This window comes from Taudactylus pleione, unplaced genomic scaffold (assembly GCF_031769625.1).
Source record: "Taudactylus pleione unplaced genomic scaffold, aTauple2 ptg000041l, whole genome shotgun sequence".
In the NCBI taxonomy this organism is placed as follows: domain Eukaryota; kingdom Metazoa; phylum Chordata; class Amphibia; order Anura; family Myobatrachidae; genus Taudactylus; species Taudactylus pleione.
In genome coordinates this window covers 14,988,474-15,008,003 of record NW_028284443.1, presented here as the reverse complement: position 1 = coordinate 15,008,003, position 19,530 = coordinate 14,988,474, and the positions used below count along the sequence as shown (strand labels likewise).

General features: G+C 39.1%; 1 protein-coding gene across 4 annotated transcripts in view; it reads right to left on the bottom strand.

The window, feature by feature from the left end:
- Positions 1-235: 235 nt before the first annotated feature.
- The window catches only part of FAM3C (FAM3 metabolism regulating signaling molecule C), a 46,497-nt gene continuing 27,202 nt past the window's right edge, over positions 236-19,530 (bottom strand). For all 4 annotated transcript variants that reach the window (XM_088457668.1, XM_088457666.1, XM_088457665.1 and 1 more), the window contains 8 exons: positions 16,379-16,483; positions 13,915-13,947; positions 11,499-11,622; positions 10,852-10,910; positions 10,287-10,337; positions 9,849-9,933; positions 3,287-3,413; positions 236-1,672 (listed from right to left, as the gene is read on the bottom strand). In XM_088457668.1, coding sequence (XP_088313794.1) covers positions 1,580-1,672; positions 3,287-3,413; positions 9,849-9,933; positions 10,287-10,337; positions 10,852-10,910; positions 11,499-11,622; positions 13,915-13,947; positions 16,379-16,483 — 677 coding nt within the window. In that variant the 3' untranslated portion in view covers positions 236-1,579. The remainder of the gene's footprint in view (positions 1,673-3,286; positions 3,414-9,848; positions 9,934-10,286; positions 10,338-10,851; positions 10,911-11,498; positions 11,623-13,914; positions 13,948-16,378; positions 16,484-19,530) is intronic.

Here is a 19,530-nt window from a genome sequence, read left to right as displayed (position 1 = left end):
ATTAATTAATATAACTGTTTAGTACTATTAAAGCCCCCATCATCAATATGATTAGCATCAGCCACAAATAAATTCTGAAGATGAGAAATGGATTCAATTACTAACACCTTTGTCACTGACCTCTGCTGTGAAAAACAAATTACAAGTTAAACATACTGTATAAACAATTGGAATAAAGGAGGAATGCAAAACATGAAAAAAAAAACATATTTAGACAGCAAGTAAACCAATACAATAAGTTTACTATAGGTTTATTTGAGTTGAAATGACTTCTAACATAGTGCAGATAATTTAAATCTTTGTAAACCAAAGCAGCTGGTAAAAAGGAGTCTATCATTGTGGATATGGCAAACAAGTGGTTACCAATATTGCTTATTCTATATTTCCCTTTCAATATAACAGTATCATGCTACATGTAAGTACAGTTCGAGTCTGCAAGCAGTGTGCTTACCCAAAAAATATTTATAGGGTAAAAGGTTTTATTTCATCATATATACATTGCTATTTTACAACACATCTTATCAGTTCATTGCATATCGCACTTCTCAAGATGAAGACATTGTATATTAACAGAAGGCTGGGGTGTAACAGTTTATAAATAGTTATAGAACTTACCATTATCATGAAGGTCATTAACAGTACAAAATATTACTAGCCGTAGTAGCGAAATGTGGTGAAAAACAATATAAGGGGCCAAGTATGGAATGCAATTGTTTTAATTGTAAAACAAAGTATTAAATTCATCTTAGACTTGAAAACTGTTTACTGTAACAAACATTGTATAAATTACATTTACTAAAGCACTATTGTATGTGTTACTATATGGTAATTATGGTGTGTAGGTATTAACTAGCCACCAAATACTGTATATACATCCACATTTATTCCTAATTGTGCTTCTTGCATTAGACCAAAAGTAAAGCTTCAGTGTCAGCGCTGTGACATTGCACCGAATATATCCATATTCATTGGAGCCCATTGAAAAACTGATAGTGTGTCCTGAAGCACTGTTCAATAGAAATCCCATTAGTAGATTGGACAACAACAATAGTAATAATAATAACGAAACAAATAAACATACAACGGTTTGTTAAAATTCTATTACAAAAAGGGAGAAAAAAACAAAACAAAACACGAAACAGAACAATTTGACAACTATGGTGTAAGATGTATTTCTAGCCTACAATTCGGAATTTCTTTCTTCATCCATGTAGAGAGAGAGAGAATTCCTTTTCTTTGGTGGAATAAAGTCTAAATGTGAAAAGCTTATATTTTTCTTGAAGGAAAATGAACAAATTAATGTCATCACAAGAGTGCCGGTATTGGCTTCCGATCCAGCTGCTGTTAGCAGAGATGCACCAAAGCCCAGGTAAAAAGCACATCCCAGAAGATTTGATTGTTTCCATTTAAAATCTTTACAAAAATACCTATTTGTGTTAGCAATAAATAAATCTCATGTAGACTCATGCTCACATCAACAATGATGGATGAAAGCTTTCAGTATATTTCATTATATGTTGTTGGCTTTTCCAAGATGCATGGTTTTTCAAGTTTATTTTGGATATGTTGTATAAGCTGTTTAGTCCGTCTGTTTCTGGGGAATGCAGCCTTCCATTTCCACCACCTCTGGCCAGCCCTCGTATTTGTTTGTGTCTTTATTGTTCTTTATGTGCTAGAGAGAAGAAACAGAGTTACAACTGCAGCATCTCTGTACTTCTGGGAAAAAAGAACATTTTTGATAGTTACTGTATGTGCACCTTGCCTAAATGGACACTCTAAAATAGTTGTTTATCACCAAATATAGTCCTAGAGTTGTATATCAGGATCTACTCCATGGATTCTACTTAACAAAAGTGATGTGTATAGTCAAGCTATACAAAATGCAAGTTTCTCAATTACGGCACCGCTCCAGAGTTCCCACCGTGTTTCAGAATTTCTTCTCTTTTATTTATCTTGGTTGTACTCTTCACTTTTATTTTTAAGTTTTCTGCTTCTATTTATTTAGGTTTTCATTTATTTTCATATATATTTTATTATTTACATCCATTTACTGACATTATTCATATACACCCTGCAAGTGGTCCCTCTCTGTTCACATTATTTACAAACCTTCCCGGAGATGCTAGTAACTTAGCGCGGCACACATACTACTATAATATTATATGTCATCTAATTTAACCACCTGCAAATAGAAGCTCATTTGTATGTTTATGATTCATAAATTGAAACAACTATTTCTATAATGTTATAAATAATGCGACTACCTACATGTTCTATTTAAATATTTATATATAACCTATATGTTAGAAATAAAAAGTATAGTTTAATTATATATATATATATATATATATATATATATATATATATATGTAGATCGCACGCATCACTTAGATGAATCTATATTGCAGGTGCTAGGACAACAACATTTGTAGCAGCAGGTCCAACAAAGTCCACAAAGTGGTTCCCTGACGAAGGTGACCCAAAACAGCTGTTGGAACCAGCCAGGTTTTGAGCATGGCTCCCCGTGCCCTATGAAGGCTGTTTAATATTGGACAATATGTGCCAACTATTGAAGTATTCTCTGCTTTTGTTGTTCAAACAGCACCAAAGACTTCGGTGATGTTTGAACAATAAAACTTTTTTTTTTTTCTTCCGATAGCAGTGAGTGCCCTCATTTGGGTCTTCATGCCCTCAATACTGGACTATATTATTGGAACATTTAAGTTATGTTCTTTAAAAGGAGCACCCTGCCTATGTGTCCTTATGAGGATGCGAGTGCGGAGTTCATATATATATATATATATATATAATGATATTTTACAGATATTAAAAGGTCTTTTTCTGCTATATAATTCTGATAGAACAAGCCGTAAAATTAACAGCTACCACTAGAGCATAACAGCTATCTCCTGTATTCACGATTTACAGGCGCAAATAAAAAGAGGAGCAAAAAACCAAAAGCATGTTGTATCTTGGCAATAGCATGCTGTACTACAAGGAGTGGGCTGGAACCATTTCTGGTGCACTTAATCAAAGCTGCACTAAGATATAAATATATGCTATAAGATAAGAGGTTCTATTAGATAACCAATGGATCATACTTTCGTACAGGAGTAAAAGCAAAAAAGGTTTCTGTTAAACTTTGAAAATGAACCCTACTTTATGATTGGCTCACAGAATTTTCCAAACATTTTCCACCTACTGAAATTTAAATCAATTAACCTGCAGGTGAATAAGCACTGAAGTAAAAAAGAAAAAGAAAGTCGGATACATTTACAATTCTAACCTGCTCAAATGGACTTTTTGTCTTTATGCCTTTTCCACCACAAAAGACCCAGTTGTCTCTAAAGCTCAAAGAATTGATGACTGTACTTCCAAGTTCAGAAATAATTTTTCGTGCTTCATCATTGAGCCTGCAATTTGTTAAACACAATTAATTCAATATATTTACACTTGCATGAAATTCAATGAACTAAAGAAAGAGACACACAAACACTAACAATTGACACCTAGACATTATAGCATTGTATTCATTATGTCTCCTAATTATGAGCAAATGTTAATATTTAACTGTACAGAACATCCGTATGATATAAATAGTGAGAGGCACCAAAGGGTGGCGTAGGGCGGAATTGGCCCTTATGATGGGGATGGGTGTGACTCAACCAGGTCAGTAAATAGCGGGGGCGGGCTAAAGTACAGGGGAGGACGGCCAAATCTGGGTCGGCCACGCTATCTCCCACAAAATAATAAATAAAAACACGACAAAAATATTATGGTGGAGATGTATCAAACTGTGGAGAGAGAAAGTGGCAAAAGATAAAGTACTACCCAATCAGCTTCTGCCATTTTAAATGCTGCGTTTGAAAAATGAGAGTTAGAAGCTGATTGTTTGATACTTTATCTCTTTCCACTTTATCTCTTTCCAAGGCTTGACACTTGCAGGGGAGCACAGTGAGCTGCAAAGGGAGCAATGTGTGGCACACAGCTTGGTACTTCAGTGGTGGCTCCTGGCGAGTTCTCTCTTTTAGGTCTGACATGTGACTCACATCCCAGGCTCCCAGCCAATCAGGTCACTGGGGGAGGATCATAAATCATTACCCTTAAAGCAAACAATGTGAACCTTTTTATAAACAGGTGGTGTTTACAGGGAAAGAGCAGAAAATAACCTGGTCTGCTTAGACTTCGACCTAAAATAATATTTTTACATTATGCATTACCTCCAGATTTCAACGTGTTCCCCCTACAAGTCTGCTTTAGAAAATACTGCCTTTCTGAACACCATTACATTTTATATATTCAAATGTTTTTATCTGCTAAACTATCTCTGTTCCTACAGGTTCATCTCTTAAAGTATTTGTTGATCAAATTCTATTATGCAGCCCATGCTTCATTCTAGTAAACACTCTCAGACTTTTTTTTTTGTATTTCATTAAATAATTTTTTGTTGATCGGTCTTCGGTCTTCCAGAACTGTACGTGGTATTCATGGTGACCTATAAAGTGACTATACTGTACAACTGCTCTTACTGCTACCATTACATATTGCTATGCAACCAACTATTGTACTGGTTTTTACCCCTGCTTTACTACCTTTATTTCAACTAAAACTATGTAATGCAATGTCCTTTTCTTCTATAGTAAACTTTACCATTTAATATATATATTTGGCTTTCAGAGTCGGGTGTCCCACACGTAAATGGCATTTTGATGTATTACATTTAAGATCACACACTTCAGTCCATTTCTCTATTTTATTTAAATCAATATGCACTTTGGGCCTGATTCCTGATTCAGAGTTGGGAATAGAGAGAGATAGCACTTAACTGTGTGCTTGGACAAACCATGTTGCAATGCAACGGGTGTAAACACAATTTTTTTTTTTTTTTTGCATGAAGGATAAATACTGGCTGCTTTTACATGTAGCCCACAAATACTGCACAGCTTTATTATTGCTCTATAATTTAGATGTCAGTTTGGATACCTCCCTCCCAAATCTAAATATCTCTGCACATTTTAAATCTGCCCCACCTGCAGTGCAGCATGGTTTCACCAAGATGATCAGTTGAGAGAGATATCTCTCTCTATTCCCAACTCTGAATCAGTCCCTTTATTTGCTCCACTCTGGAGTATCAACTGTTACAAAGCTACAAAGCTCCACTAGCGAATACAAACACGCCTGATCCCTGAGGAATTCTGCTGTGTGGCACCCCCATCAACCGACACCACTGGCAAGTGCCATCCTGGCCAACCGGTAGATCCGGTCCACTAGGAGGCAAAAAGTAATTTAAGTTTTTATTTTATTTGGTGTAAGATACATATAAAGTAGCTTGCTAAAACCTAAAATACTCTAGCCATTAATCCACCCTGATCATGTTATATACACTTGAAAAACACCTCCGCTAGATTAGATTTCTTTTACATTATCTCCAGCGACAAATCTGCCTTGAATTTTGTAATTTGTTACAATATGGAAAGAGTAGTTTAGTCTCAGATTATCTGCATATTTATTGGGACTGTCTAATTCTTATATGTAATTTTCTTGCCATTTATGATATCGGTCACTCCTTGGAGAACCAGATTAGCTTTCTATTTCAATTGACTTTGTGAACATATCTAGTCATATCTGATAGAAAGCTTTCTTTGTCTGATAATTTATGCTTTAGTTTATGGCAATGCTCCCGAGTCCCACCTACAGTATCAATGCCCACTCCACATAAAGGATTTCTCATTTGATTAAACTCTGCTTTTATTAAACATTTAAGTGCATTTGTGCCTTACTGCTCCCATATTAAACCACTATAACCGATGGAAACCAGTAGTTTCAGCTAACAGACGCATTACATACTGCGGGTCAAATGTAATAGGGTGAGACATCCTGAGGAAGGACTGCTGTTTGAAACACGTAGATTTAGCTTATTTAATTTGATGTGTAGTTTACCCATGCAGCCTATTGTCTTTTACAACTGGCAAGGACTACCGGGTATGTGGGGATATTCTCCTTTGGCTGTATAGTAGGTGATACAATATAAATTGATAAAACTAGTGTACTTGTCCATGAACCGGATAAAGGAGGGAGGGAAGGAACTCGGAGAGTGAATATTAAAGAAACCTTTAGTGAACGTCAGGAGGGAGAACAGACTGGTGGATAGTACTGGAAAGGACTGTATATACCGTATATACTCGAGTATAAGTCGACCCGAATATAAGCCGAGGTACCTACTTTTACCACAAAAAACTGGGAAAACTTATTGACTCGAGTATAAGCCTAGGGTGGGAAATGGCAGCAGCTGGTAGTGCCCCCAGTAGTAATTCCCCCTGGTTGTGCTCCCAGTAGTAATCCCTCCTAGTAGTGCCCCCAGTGGTAATCCCCCCTTTCAGTGCCTCCAGTGGTAATCCCCCCTTTCAGTGCCTCCAGTGGTAATCCCCCCTTTCAGTGCCCCCAGTGGTAATCCCCCCTTTTAGTGCCCCCAGTGGTAATCCCCCCCTTTAGTGCCCCCTGTAGTAATCCCCCCCTTTAGTGCCCCCTGTAGTAATCCCCCCCTTTAGTGCCCCCTGTAGTAATCCTCCCCTGGTAGTGCCCCCTGTAGTAATCCTCCCCTGGTAGTTCCTCCTGTAGTAATCCCCCCCTGGTAGTTCCCCCAGTGGTAATAACCCCTTTTAGTGCCCCCTGTAGTAATCCCCCCCTGGTAGTATTCCCAGTGGTAATCCCCCCTTTTAGTGCCCCCTGTAGTAATCCCCCCCTGGTAGTTCCCCCAGTGGTAATAACCCCTTTTAGTGCCCCCTGTAGTAATCGCCCCCTGGTAGTGCCCTCTGTAGTCCCCCCCCCCCCAGTAGAGAGAGACATAATAAGAATAAAATAAAAAATCACTTACCTGAAACTCCCGCTCCTGGTCCCGCCGCTATCCGCTCCTCCGGCCGCTTTGTATGGGAGAGACGTCATTACTCATGACGTCTCTCCCATTACCCACTGCGGGAGCCGGAAGATGGCTCCCACAGTGGGAGCAGCAGCAGCCGCTGAGAGTCTGACAGACTCTCAGCGGCTGCTGATTACAACAAACACACAGCTGCCGGCTCCGGCGGCTGTGTGTTTGTGCTGTATAGCGCTGACCGAACTCCGTCCGGTCAGCGCTACACTTCACTCGAGTATAAGCCGAGGGGGTACTTTTTCAGCACAAAAAATGTGCTGAAAAAGTCGGCTTATACTCGAGTATATACGGTAATAGAAAAATTCCAACTTATTACATTTTTTGGAGTTATTGGGATAGCACTTGTGTATTATTTCAAAAGTTTTTTTCCTTGGTGTAAATGGTATAGGTTGGGTGTACCTAGGAGTAAGACGAAGAGGCAGTCCAGGGCACAAGTTGTGACAATTGTTTTTAGATTTGTAAAAGGGTGAGAGTTTAGAAAATTAGAGAGTTTATCAGTAAACTCTCACACTATTACATTGGTGGAGTTGTATTTTCAAAATGGGAAAACATCTGGATGAGAGTTTAAATCGTGAGGTTTTTTGAGTGTAAAAACATGTTGAGTTTGCCTGTTCTCGGACTCTATTACATTGGCAGAATTTAAAAAGTGTGAGAGTTTACTGCTAAGGTCTCACATTTTCTAGACTCTCACCCTATTACATTTGGCCCTGCATCTTCATGTGTTAGTACGAAATCTAGGATTGCCTCCAATCATTTGATGACGTCCCCATGACAGTAATCCACAATGTCAATTGTCCTGCCATAGTGGTTATCAATAATACAGAACAGCCCTGAGGTCATGAGTTCAATTCCTGACCAAGGCATTATATGTGTGGAGTTTGTATGTCCTTCTCATGTTTTTATTGGTTTCCTCCCAAATTCCAAAAATATACTGGTAGGTTAATTGGCATCTCACAAAAAATAAAATAAAAAAACAACAATAGTGTGTATATACATCCATGTGATAGGGAATATATATTGTAAGCTCCACTCTGGCAGGATCTTATGTGAATGACTGACAATCTCTGTAAAACGCTGTATATGTGTGTGCTGTTTAAATAACTTAAAAGTAATACTTCTGTCTAATATGGCAAATTCCAGTCCACATCGGATAAAAATTAAACCCCACTATAATTAACTCCATATATGTAAATGACATTTCAGTGATTTCTGTTAGATGAGTAGCGCTCAGCGCTACCTCTGATCATGGCAGAGAACCATCAGGCACTAGGACTCACCATGGCTCTTTCCCAGAGGACTGACTTCTGGTATGCGCACCTTTACAGAGTGTCCTTCTCCATTGGTTTCCATGCTGTATGGACGTGCCCCTGAGACTCTCCACTCCACAGAGCCATAGAAGGCCCTACAGTTTGCCCCAATATCCACCGCTTACCATAGGGAGCATATTGCTGCACACCACCAGGGCATAGAAGCTAATATTAGCCGTCACACTACAACGCCAGGATGTAGTGTGTCGCTCCAAGATATATCTATACATCTTGGAGTGGCACATTACACGCTCCAAGATGCATCTGACACTATATCTGCAATCTGTACCTGTGATAAACCGTATGTCTAATGTCACCTGTTTATACTAATAAGCCTTTCACCTGGTTAAGTTACTTCTTGTGTACACTAATCGCCACTCGCACATTCACTGCGCATCCATCCTGTTAATATGTTCTGAGGTCTGGATCACAGGTCCTATTAATCTGTTAATAATTTCCACTGTTCATTTTTAGAATTATATTATTCTGATGGTCTATAAGTTGCCACTATTTCAAAAACTAGCATTAATTTCTAGCGTTGCTTTCTTAAACAGGGTAGAACTCTCCCCGTCCCTGTTATCAGTGTACAATAATTCACAGCTAAACTATTCCTTGACATGTCTGAAATCAGTTAAAGGGGCTTATTATGAAACTGCTAGCATGTAACACCATACTGCTTCTCCTTAACGTTCCACAATAACCAAATCCCTTTTTGTTGTCCCCCATACTTAGATTAAATACCACTACATGAAAAACATGTGAGTTCCTGACCAAGAACATAGGATGTAAGCAGTTCTATCCTTCCAATTTCATGGCCAATATGTCCAGACCCTTCCACCTATTCTTTAGCCAAGTGTTAAAGCATACAATCTTCCTCCATGCTAAGAATAGTTTGAGGTGCAATTTAAAAAAAAAAAAATACAATACTTAATTAAGATTTTTTTTAAATCCCGTTTAAAAATGGAAACGCTTAAACACTCATTTAAACAAAAACAGCTAACCTTGAGCGACAAATTTGATTCGGAGTTCAATTGCAATTGTTCCATATTATGTACATGTCCACTGTATCAGTGAAATTCTCGCTTTTAAATTTTTGGGGCACCCCTACTCAGCAGTAACAGGTGACAGTAGAAGGTAGAGAACAATATTACAACATATAGACATAAGTCTCAAAATATTTTACATTTCTCATGCAGCACACTACTTTGCTATAAAAAGGGTTATTTAGTTGATGTTTGGATTGGATCCACCACCAAACCCTTACTTTCCAGCATATTGATCTCCTTTTGTAGTGTATTACATTGCAGGACTATCACTAATGTACTGATGAAAGGACTTAAAAAACAAACAAAAAAAAAAAAACGAAAGAAGATTCAGCATCAGAAATAGGCTAAGCAATGACCCCTTTTTCCTCACTGATTGCTTATGGACACCAACACAGAATTACAGTACGTAAGCCAAGAAAATTAACCAAAATGAATTCAGAGTAAACTGCCCCTGTCGAGGTAATTGTTACAGTAAAAGGGGACAAATATTCAGTAATATTAGAATTTACAACAGTCATTTAAAGTCTAATATCTGATAAAAAAAAAAACAGGAAATTATATACTTACTTTGTAGCTCCATCATCATAAGTTGCCATTAGAACTATTGTACCATCTTGAATTTTCTGAAGAAATTCTATAAAAGGGGTTACATCTAGAAAAAAAAATTGAAGTAGTGTCAACTAGATGTATATTAAATGACTAAATACAGTTTATCATATTAATGTGTAACTAATCTGGGCAACACAAAACACAGAGGTATTGAACAGGCGGATGATTTAGTTTGCATTTTCTTTGACATTAGAATGCAACTCTAGTTAAGATGTTACAGCAAAATGGACAACTTCTAGAGCCGATATCCAACCAGTACATACACTCCAAATCCACAACTGGTTTACACCTGGGAAAAACTCTTTATTTTTGTCAGCAGTCAAAAACTAATCTTTGACATTTTCATATACAAACTTTGACTGATTAGTACAATTAAAATTGATAAGTCATCCTTACCTCCTCCCCACAGATCATAATACTTTGTTTCTATAACTTCTCCGGTTTTCCCTAGAAACAGAGCATTGAAATTCCTTAAACCTTTAACAGACACAAAGCTTCACTGTAAAATAGTTAATGGATTTTGAGGTTACAGGACTGTGTATTTTTATACCTCAGTAGTTGGGGAATAAACAATAATTTAAATTTGTTGTCCCCATTTTTAGGGATAGGGTAAAAGCTTAAACACAATATGAAACATTGCACTGTAATCCACAGCACAGTTCCAAAGTGGGCAATTCTGCAGTTTTTAGCATTTTCAACTGTGAAGTTATAATTTTAATCAATCCATGGGGAGAAGTATTATAGATTATGAGCTTACTTACTACAAGTAGCTAAACTATTTGTGGTGTTAGTGGCATGAAGGGGAGCCAGGGAACATCAGTAGAAGACCTTACAGGTGCTGACTAATAGTGCCAAGAATGAAAAATTAATGTTGGTTTCATTAAATTATGTAGAGATGGTTCAGAGTCACATTCCAGCCCACAGTCTAGCAGATCATTTAAAATAGAAAAACAAAACCTACCATTAACCAAGGCAGTGTTTATGCCACGACCAACATTGTTCTTCACGCCACTCATTAAACTGGAAAAAAAAAAGTTAGTACAGAACTTATCAATTGTTTGTTCCTGGTATACTGCACCCTAGCATCAGGCAACACAGGGCCTCATGAACTTCCCCTGTAGTTCTAACATAGTCATTTGTTTTGGTAGGCCTTTTATCTAGTATTCCTGAATCCAGGCAAAAAGGGTATCATCTATCTACTAAAGTGTTTCCCAACACCATTCCTCAGGAACCCCTAACTACACATGTTTTAAACATCTCCAAGTTGGTGCACTAGTGTATTCATTACTGGCTGACACATTTTAAAAGATCCACACGTGCAGCTAATTATTTCTATAGTGATACTGAGGAGATCTCACTGTTAGTGGTTCCTAAGGACTGGAGTTGGGAAACACTGATCTACTAACTGGCCAACTTCTAGCAAGAGATAACGCTTAATACAAAAAAACAAGAATTACAGATTCTCTTTTCCAATATTTGGTCAAATGGAAATCTTAATAGGAAACAAGTATCACATACAAGATATTATGCCATCATTGATTCCAACTAAGAGGGAAAAAGAATTAAAATGCAAAGTTTGACAGTAAAGTAACAAATAAATTGACTTACACATTGTCATCCACACAGATCTTGGGTCCAACCACATTAGCTGCACCACTTGCAATCTTAAAGGCAAAGTGCTTCTCTGGGCAACTCTTGGAAATTCCACATCGGTATCTTGGTGCCTTAGTAGCTGCAAGCAAAAAGAAAAGAATGGGTTATCTAGAATACATTTTGCAAAGGATTACATCAGCCTTTTAACGGGGTGTTGCTTAAGTAAAGGCCAACTTATCTTGTAGCACATGATTTCAATACCATAGTAAGTTCTCTTATCAGTATCCCTTATATCACATGTATGTGCCTCGCAGGAGAAACTAAGGCGTTAATTTACTAAAGTGAGAGTTTTTAGAAATGGAGATGTTGCCCATAGCAACCAATGAGATTCTACTTAACATTTGGCTAGCATCTTCTAGAAGATAATAGCTACAATCTGATTGGTTGCTATTGGCAACATCTCCACTTCTAAAAACTCTCACTTTACCCCTAAGTGTGGAAATCTCTCTTAGGCCAATTAGACTAGAATGAGAGTCTAGTAACAACCCTTGCCTTTATTTAAGAAAAAAAAAAAAAGGAATATCTTATTAATACAGGTTAAGTCTCCCATATCTAAAATGTTTGGGACCAAGAGTATTTTGGATATAACGGAATATTCCGTATTTTGGAATATTTGCATACCATAATGAAATATCTTGGAAATGGGACCCAAATCTAAACACAGAATGCATTTATGTTTTATATATACTTTATACACAGCATAAAAGCAATTTTAGACAATATTTTTAATAATTTTGTGCCTTAAGCAAAGTTTGTGCAACTTGAACCATCAAAAAGCAAAAGGTTTCACTATCTCAGTCACGCTAAAAAAAAAATAAAAAAAATAATCTGCATTTCGGAATATTTGGATATGGGAGACTCAACCTGTAGCTGCATGCTCTGAAGGGAGGAATATTTCTTCTAATATTAGACTGAGAAATGTGTGTTCAAAGAAGCAAAAAACCCTAACATTCTACTATCTGTGGCGGCAAAATAAAAAGAACACATGTACGAAGTCATGGGGAGGTGGATGGCACCATGAGGTTCCGCAGTAGCTTTGTGGGTTACACTTCTGCATGATGTTTAAGCAACAATGTTTTCATTACAGTTTTTACATTATTTTTCACATAAAAATCAATATTTAGATAGCACTAGCATATTCTGTTGCGCTTTAACAATTTGGATCACAACAGTAATAAAACAAGACTGGGTAATAACGCAAAGAGGTAATAGGTCCCTGCTCACAAGCTTACACTATATAGAGAAATGGGGATTTGGTAGAGGAGGATAAGTGCTACATACAGTATGGTAAATTGGTCCACCGAGATGCAGAGGTTCTTGGTGGGCTGTATGACCCAGTCACACAGCAAAGTTATGTGTGGACTGTGTAGAAGGGAGGTAATTGGGTAAAATAGGACGTAATTTGGGTGGTTGAGGAATTTGATAAAGCGTGCCTGAGGACGTGAAGGTTTGGAGGCTAGAAGAAAGTCTTGTTGTGCCACAAAGGGCATTCCACAGTGTGGGTGCATAATGCGCAAAGCTCCTTCAGAACCTCTCAAACCCCCATGCCCTACTAAACCAAGATGAGAAATTGAGTAGAACAGACAACGGTTTCAAGATTGTTTATTACATTTGAAAATGTATAGCACTGACTAGTTTTTTAAAAGTTATATGCCTGAGACCAGAGACAATCATCCAATGTAGAGACAAAAGAGGGAAAGACAGCAGGAATTAAAGCAACCAAGACTTGACTTCAAATAGTAGACAAAGGAAGCCTCAAGGACAGACTAAAATAAACTGGTATGCGAGAGACGGTAAATTACACGTTATATAGATGCAGAACCTAAAAGTTGTGCGGCTTGGTGTAAAAGGGTCCTTAAAAAACAAACAGAGTTGATTCAGGAATCCGACCTTGGTAGCTACGAGGGTCGAACACGGAAAGGACCCGGGTAATGTGTAGTGTGAACGGCATGATCCGGGTCATGCCTAAGACTAGCAGATCGGCTGGCTTCAGTAGCACTTGGAGATGAATCTCCAAGCGTCCACTGTAATGCTGGAAGACCAGGGTCACTGAAGACCTGGGTCCGGTGTGAAGAGAGTCCAGCCTCCTGGGTGAAAGTGGTAAAACCTGGCTCTGACCAGTGCTCAGTGTCCTGGGTTGGAGCTGGGTTTTTGGTGGAAATGGGGTATAAATTATCACTATTAGAACTATACGGAATGGAGACACACTAGAGCCACCATCTGATTTCTTTTGTAATCACATGAGATTTATTTTTGTTGTAATAGTAAGAGAGTGCATCTCTCATTAGATTACAAAATATACCAGATGGTAGTCAGGTGCCAGATTTTTAATAATTTAAAACAGAGGTCTACCTACTGTACATTTACTTACTAGGATGTGGCACACTGTCCAGTGATGATCCAGCTAAAGCAGACAAACAAATATATGTATTAGAAGCAGTACATAAGAAATAAAAATGTGTTTCCCAACAGCTTAACATAATAACGTTTAGCAGGATGGAGTAACTCCATGAAGTGGTCCACAAAGCCAATGCAATAATGCTATATAATAAAGTCCATAAAACTTACAGAGCAGCTATGTGCCACTTACATACACCCCCCACCCCAAAAAAAAAAAAAAAAATCCAGTTAGCATGGCAATACAGGAGGATTTATAAAAGTGCCATGTACAAAACACATTTCCCTTCTATTTAATTTGCCGTTTTACCAGTGGGGCATTTCCTTAGGTGGCAGAAAAAGGGGGTGGCTTGGAGCTTGAAGTAAGGGTCCTGGCCACGCAATGTTTTCTGTAAGCAGGATACATGACAAGTCCTTACTTGTAACAAGCACATTCTTAATAGCTTAAAGAGGAAGTGCAGAGATATACAGTAGGTCTGAATTAAAAGATTATGCACCTTCTCTTGCACCAGTGGTTCGTAAATAAATCCAATCCCACCCAGTATGTATATTTCACTGATGTGCTCCTCTTACATGGATGTAGGAAATAAGCAGCTACAGTATTATTCACTCATCCATCACTGCATGCTTAAGGTGCCTACACACATGGCGATTTTTTACACGTTTTGCCAGATTTCGACGAATCGTGACAAATCGTGTAAAATACGCACAAATCGTGAGTTTCTACTCACTACCACGATGCGCGTCCCCGCACGTCGTACATCACATCTTCAGATCTGCCGTGCTGTAGGGCAGATTTGTCAATCTGGGACACAATGCACTGGATGCACGATAGTTCTTAATTCATATTGGACATTTTTTACTCCAAATCGTGACCACGACTGTCGGGGAGCTGCCTGGAGAGAGTTCAGGGGAAATTGTGCCTCAGGTAGGATCGTGAGCACATCGCTGTGTGTGTAGGCACCTTTACTCCTACATCACCTTGAAAAAAGTGTGCCAGTGATAGAGGTGGGGAACTGGAATGCTTGATGTAGGCCAGGTCACATCGAAACAACCAGGGGCGAAAATAAATTCCGCCACCTTTAGAACTTGTTTGGAGTTGGGGGCACAGTATAATAGGTTGCCTGGGTCCAGGGGCGTAGGGAGGGCGGCTCCGGTGGACCGCAAGCTCCAGGCGCCGAGAAGGATAGAGGGCGTACCACTCGGGTCAGGAGCGCAGAATGATGTCAGGCGGGGAGACAGGCTAGAGAAGGGAGTGTGGAGAGAGGTGATGTCCAGGAGGCACTGCGTACAGCACCGAACTGGGAACCAAAAAAAAAACAAAAAACTTCTGGCTCTCTGGGTCTGGCTGCACTTTGTTTATAGGCTAATACAGTATGTACCATATAATTTATAGGGGCTGTCAGTGAGGGGGAGTAAAGTCAATGACAGTGCCCCCCCTGATTGTAGCAGGTCCCCATACCTTACATTTATTTTTTGCACCCATCAGTCAGTGTCCTGTTGATTATATATCAGTAGACCACTGAAATATAATTAATAGGTCACTGACTGATGGGTGCAATAATAAATAAAAGGAATCAGGAACCTCTTACAATCAGTGAGGGGGGGGGGAGGCACTGCTACTGACATTCATAAAAATTTTTTACTATATATAAAAAAAGAAAAAAAAAATGCATTTACTATATGAAAATGTTTGTACTATATGAAAATAAATGCACTGCTGAACGCCGATTCCCAATTATCGGGAATCTGTGCGTGTGCAGGACCCATTCTGTGAGTGTGCAGAATTGATCCTGCTTAATCACACGCAGACCCTTAAATGCCTTTGCCTGATTGAGGCATTTAAGGGGTGGTGCAGGGGCGGGGTCGGCTGCCGTTCCCGGAAACAGGGTGTGTCCGCCTCATTTTCCGGGAGTGGGCAGTCCAGAGACAGCATGGACTTACGCAGTCTTTGGAGCTCGCATGCCGGCCAGGCAGAGTGAGCTGAGGCTTACTCAGCTGGCTTGCTGCCCAGCGCCGTTCACCATTGCAACCATTGATCATTGATGGTCGCGAGGGTTTTCCCAGCCCGCGACCTCGGTCACAGTGCTGGGATCACAAATGCAGCAGGGGGTGTCCTGCTGCATTTGCATTATTGCAAGGATTGCCTGCGTGCAGCATTGCAATTGAGTTCCTTGCTAAATCAGGCCCTTTGTGACCAATTTAGGATTTTAAAATCGGTTTTATTTTCAAATGTAACATGTCCCCACATGTTGGCCGTGCCCCCAATTCAATACATGGGATGGGGGGGGCGCCGAAACATACCCTTGCTCCGGGCACCATGGCACCTAGCTACTCCTTTGCCTGGGTCAGTAATAGCCCTGCTATTAACCAAACAGAAACACACAAACCACAAATACAATTCTTAAGCAACATAAAGGAAGGTAGAAATTACTCACCCAAAAATGTCCCTAAATTAGAAACCATCTTTAAATCCAACACTTGAGTTATCACGTAAAAGGTCAGTAAAAATGCTGCCACCGCTACAAAAAATTTTATAGCACCTAAAAAGGAATACAAAATATTAAAGATGGAGTAAGTTGGTTACTTATTTTCTTTAGCATACTGCAGCATTTAAAATAAAATTAAGCAACACATTTGATTTTCGAAACTAGACTTGTAGCCACTGCTAATTAATGAGAAAGTTTGAAGGAGAAGTTGTTGGCAAGCTCAACTCAGCTCTAGGTAAAATTATCAAAGTCCTTGGCAAGCATCTGACTTATGACATTCATTTAAAAGTTAGTGGTATATAGATAGGATGGAATATGGATTGCACTAGAAAATTTAAAAGAAATTGTCGAATGGTTGGATAGTTAACACAATTTTGTTCTCCACAATAATGTTATTTTATTGATATAAACATTGGCTTTAATTTTATCTTTGCATTTGTGCTTTCACACCTCCAAAATAATTTTAAGCCATCAATGGACGTTCATACAAATGATGAAAGGCATGATACTTTATATAGTACTTAATGTTCCCATGTTTGGCTGTAATCAATTTACCTATTAATTACAAATAATGTGACCACATGATGAATTCGGGATGCAGTTAGTATGCCGGCGGATAGAATCCCGGACATAGGTTAGGTTTAGACACCAGGAGGGGGAGGGGTTAGGTTTAGGCACTTAAGGGGGAGGGTTAGAATATTTACCCAACCCATCGGGATATCGAACAATGGGATGCCGCTGTCAGCATTTTGACAGAAGGTATCCCGACTGACGGTATTCCATACCCAACCCGATTAATTCATGTAAATTTGCCTCCAAATTATTATAGTAAGAGAGTCTTGAGGGTATATTTACTAAAGTGCGAGTTTTTAGAAGTGGAGATGTTGCCCATAGCAACCAGATTCTACTTAACATTTATCTAGCACCTTGTAGAAGATGATAGCTAGAATCTGATTGGTTGCTATGGGAAACATCTCCACTGCTAAAAACCCTAAATTTAGTAAATATACCCCTTGCTGTAACAATCATATTTTTCCACCCGATAGAAAATTAAAATACAAAGAAATCCATTTCCAATAATTCTGCCGTTCTGATTGAGAAAAAATAAAACTGACGTGAAGTCCAAAACCCAGCGGTTTATTAAGGGGCATGGAATCTACCATTTTTTCAGTATACATAGTTGCATGTTTCTGCAACCAACACAACACCAAGAATGAGCCTGTGCACCTGAAAAATCATGATGCTCATGTATCTACATCTTAGTAACACTTATTTGGGTGACTGACCAGCAGAGTGCGCTGTTGTATTATTGCTTCCAGTGCACTTTTTGGATTTTTAGTTTATTTGTCCTTTAGTATTCACCAGTGGTTCTCAACCTCCAACCTCAAATATTCCCAAAAGACCATGTTTTGGGGATTTGGTCTGTGGATGCAGGTGGGATAATTACCGACCCAGCACAATAGATTAACTCAACTGTGCACGATTACAGACATCCACAAAGCATGAACTGTTACCTGATGTCTGGCGTTCAGAAGCCCAGTTATACACGGTTCCTTATGTAAACAGAGCTATTAACATATACATATGTACATTTTATATTGAGAGATGTACAAAGCTAAAACAAAATTTCCAAATTTTCCCAGGGACTTTTATACGTGAGATGGGCACCTAAGTCCTGTAAAGTCTCTTACACAAGGGTGCTTTACTGGTTTGTGTCGTGATCACTTAGTTAACAGAGCTTAACTGTTACTACATATATAAGGCCCAATTCAGAGGAGGCCACAGGCGCGGCGGTGTCTTCTGGTGGTCGTCCGTCTGCAACTTCATTCAAGTGCAGTTAGAATGTCCTTCCCTGGTGAACATCCGTGTGTATCAATGTGCAAGGACTGAGACGCTCGCTGTCAACAACTGAAGAAGCTGTTATACCACCTGATGTGTCTTTAGACGCCACCATCGCAAACTTGAACCAACCCTATGGCAGCTGCAGTATCTCTGCCTGAGTATGGCCTCCAAAAGTAAAAGATTCAGCATCTGTTCATGTAAATACTTTACAGACACGTCCACGAACACGCCCATAAGACGAACCATCTCCATGCATCCGTTTAGCCACCTCCCAGTTCTCCAAAATATTTCTGATACCGTCCATCTAATTCGAAACAGCGCCTTTGTGTGTATACTGTTTAACGCCTATATAGGCAGAACAAAAAACAGCACTCACAGGATCTTAAATGCTTTTAAGTATTTATGCATTTAAGATCCTGTGAGTGCCGTTTTTTGTTCTGCCTGCATCTATCCCGTATTCGGGCACCTGAAGCCATTGGATACTTATACTGGGGAGTACCGGACCGAGTAGGTGTGTGTGCACCTGTGTTCTTTATCCCTTGCATTGTCTCAGCATGGCAGCACCACATATTACATTTAAAATTACAGTGTGCAGTCCAGCCCCCTCTTTACACATCTACAGACATACCTGACCACTGTTTGTTTTGAATTTTAAATATTCTTATTTTTTAAATAACCAAAGTTATCTTTTATATGAATGATTTAAAATGGACATTTCTGTAAAAAAACAAATACCTATATTGTCTACATATTACACCTCAACATTTCTTAGATCACAAATATTTGTAACACAAGCCTGATATTGTGGGGTTCCGGTAGACTGGCAATCTCTGCTCTAGAATAATCATAAGTAGTGTACAGCACAGGTGTTTGACCAAACCAGTAGTTCATTGACCAGTTAACAGATTTGTTTGGGAATGTGCTAGACAGCTGCAACGTGTCACGGCCATATTGAAGGCATGTGTAGGACTGCAAATTCATACACAATGGTTAAGGCTCCTGTGGTTAATTTGAGACGGACATTCTGAGTGACCAATGGGATGCTCAGGACATTGATGCAGCGACTGATGTGTGACCGAAAAAAGCGGACTTGAGCGACTCGATACAAATCCCAGGGGCTGCGATATTTATATACTTTCGCACAACCGCTACATACAGGATCACAGCGGCAACATGATTGCATCCACCTCTGAGTCAGGCCCAGAACCTCTACGTTTCTCCAGTGTAGCCAAAGGTGATGCCGACTCCAGTCCTTTCAG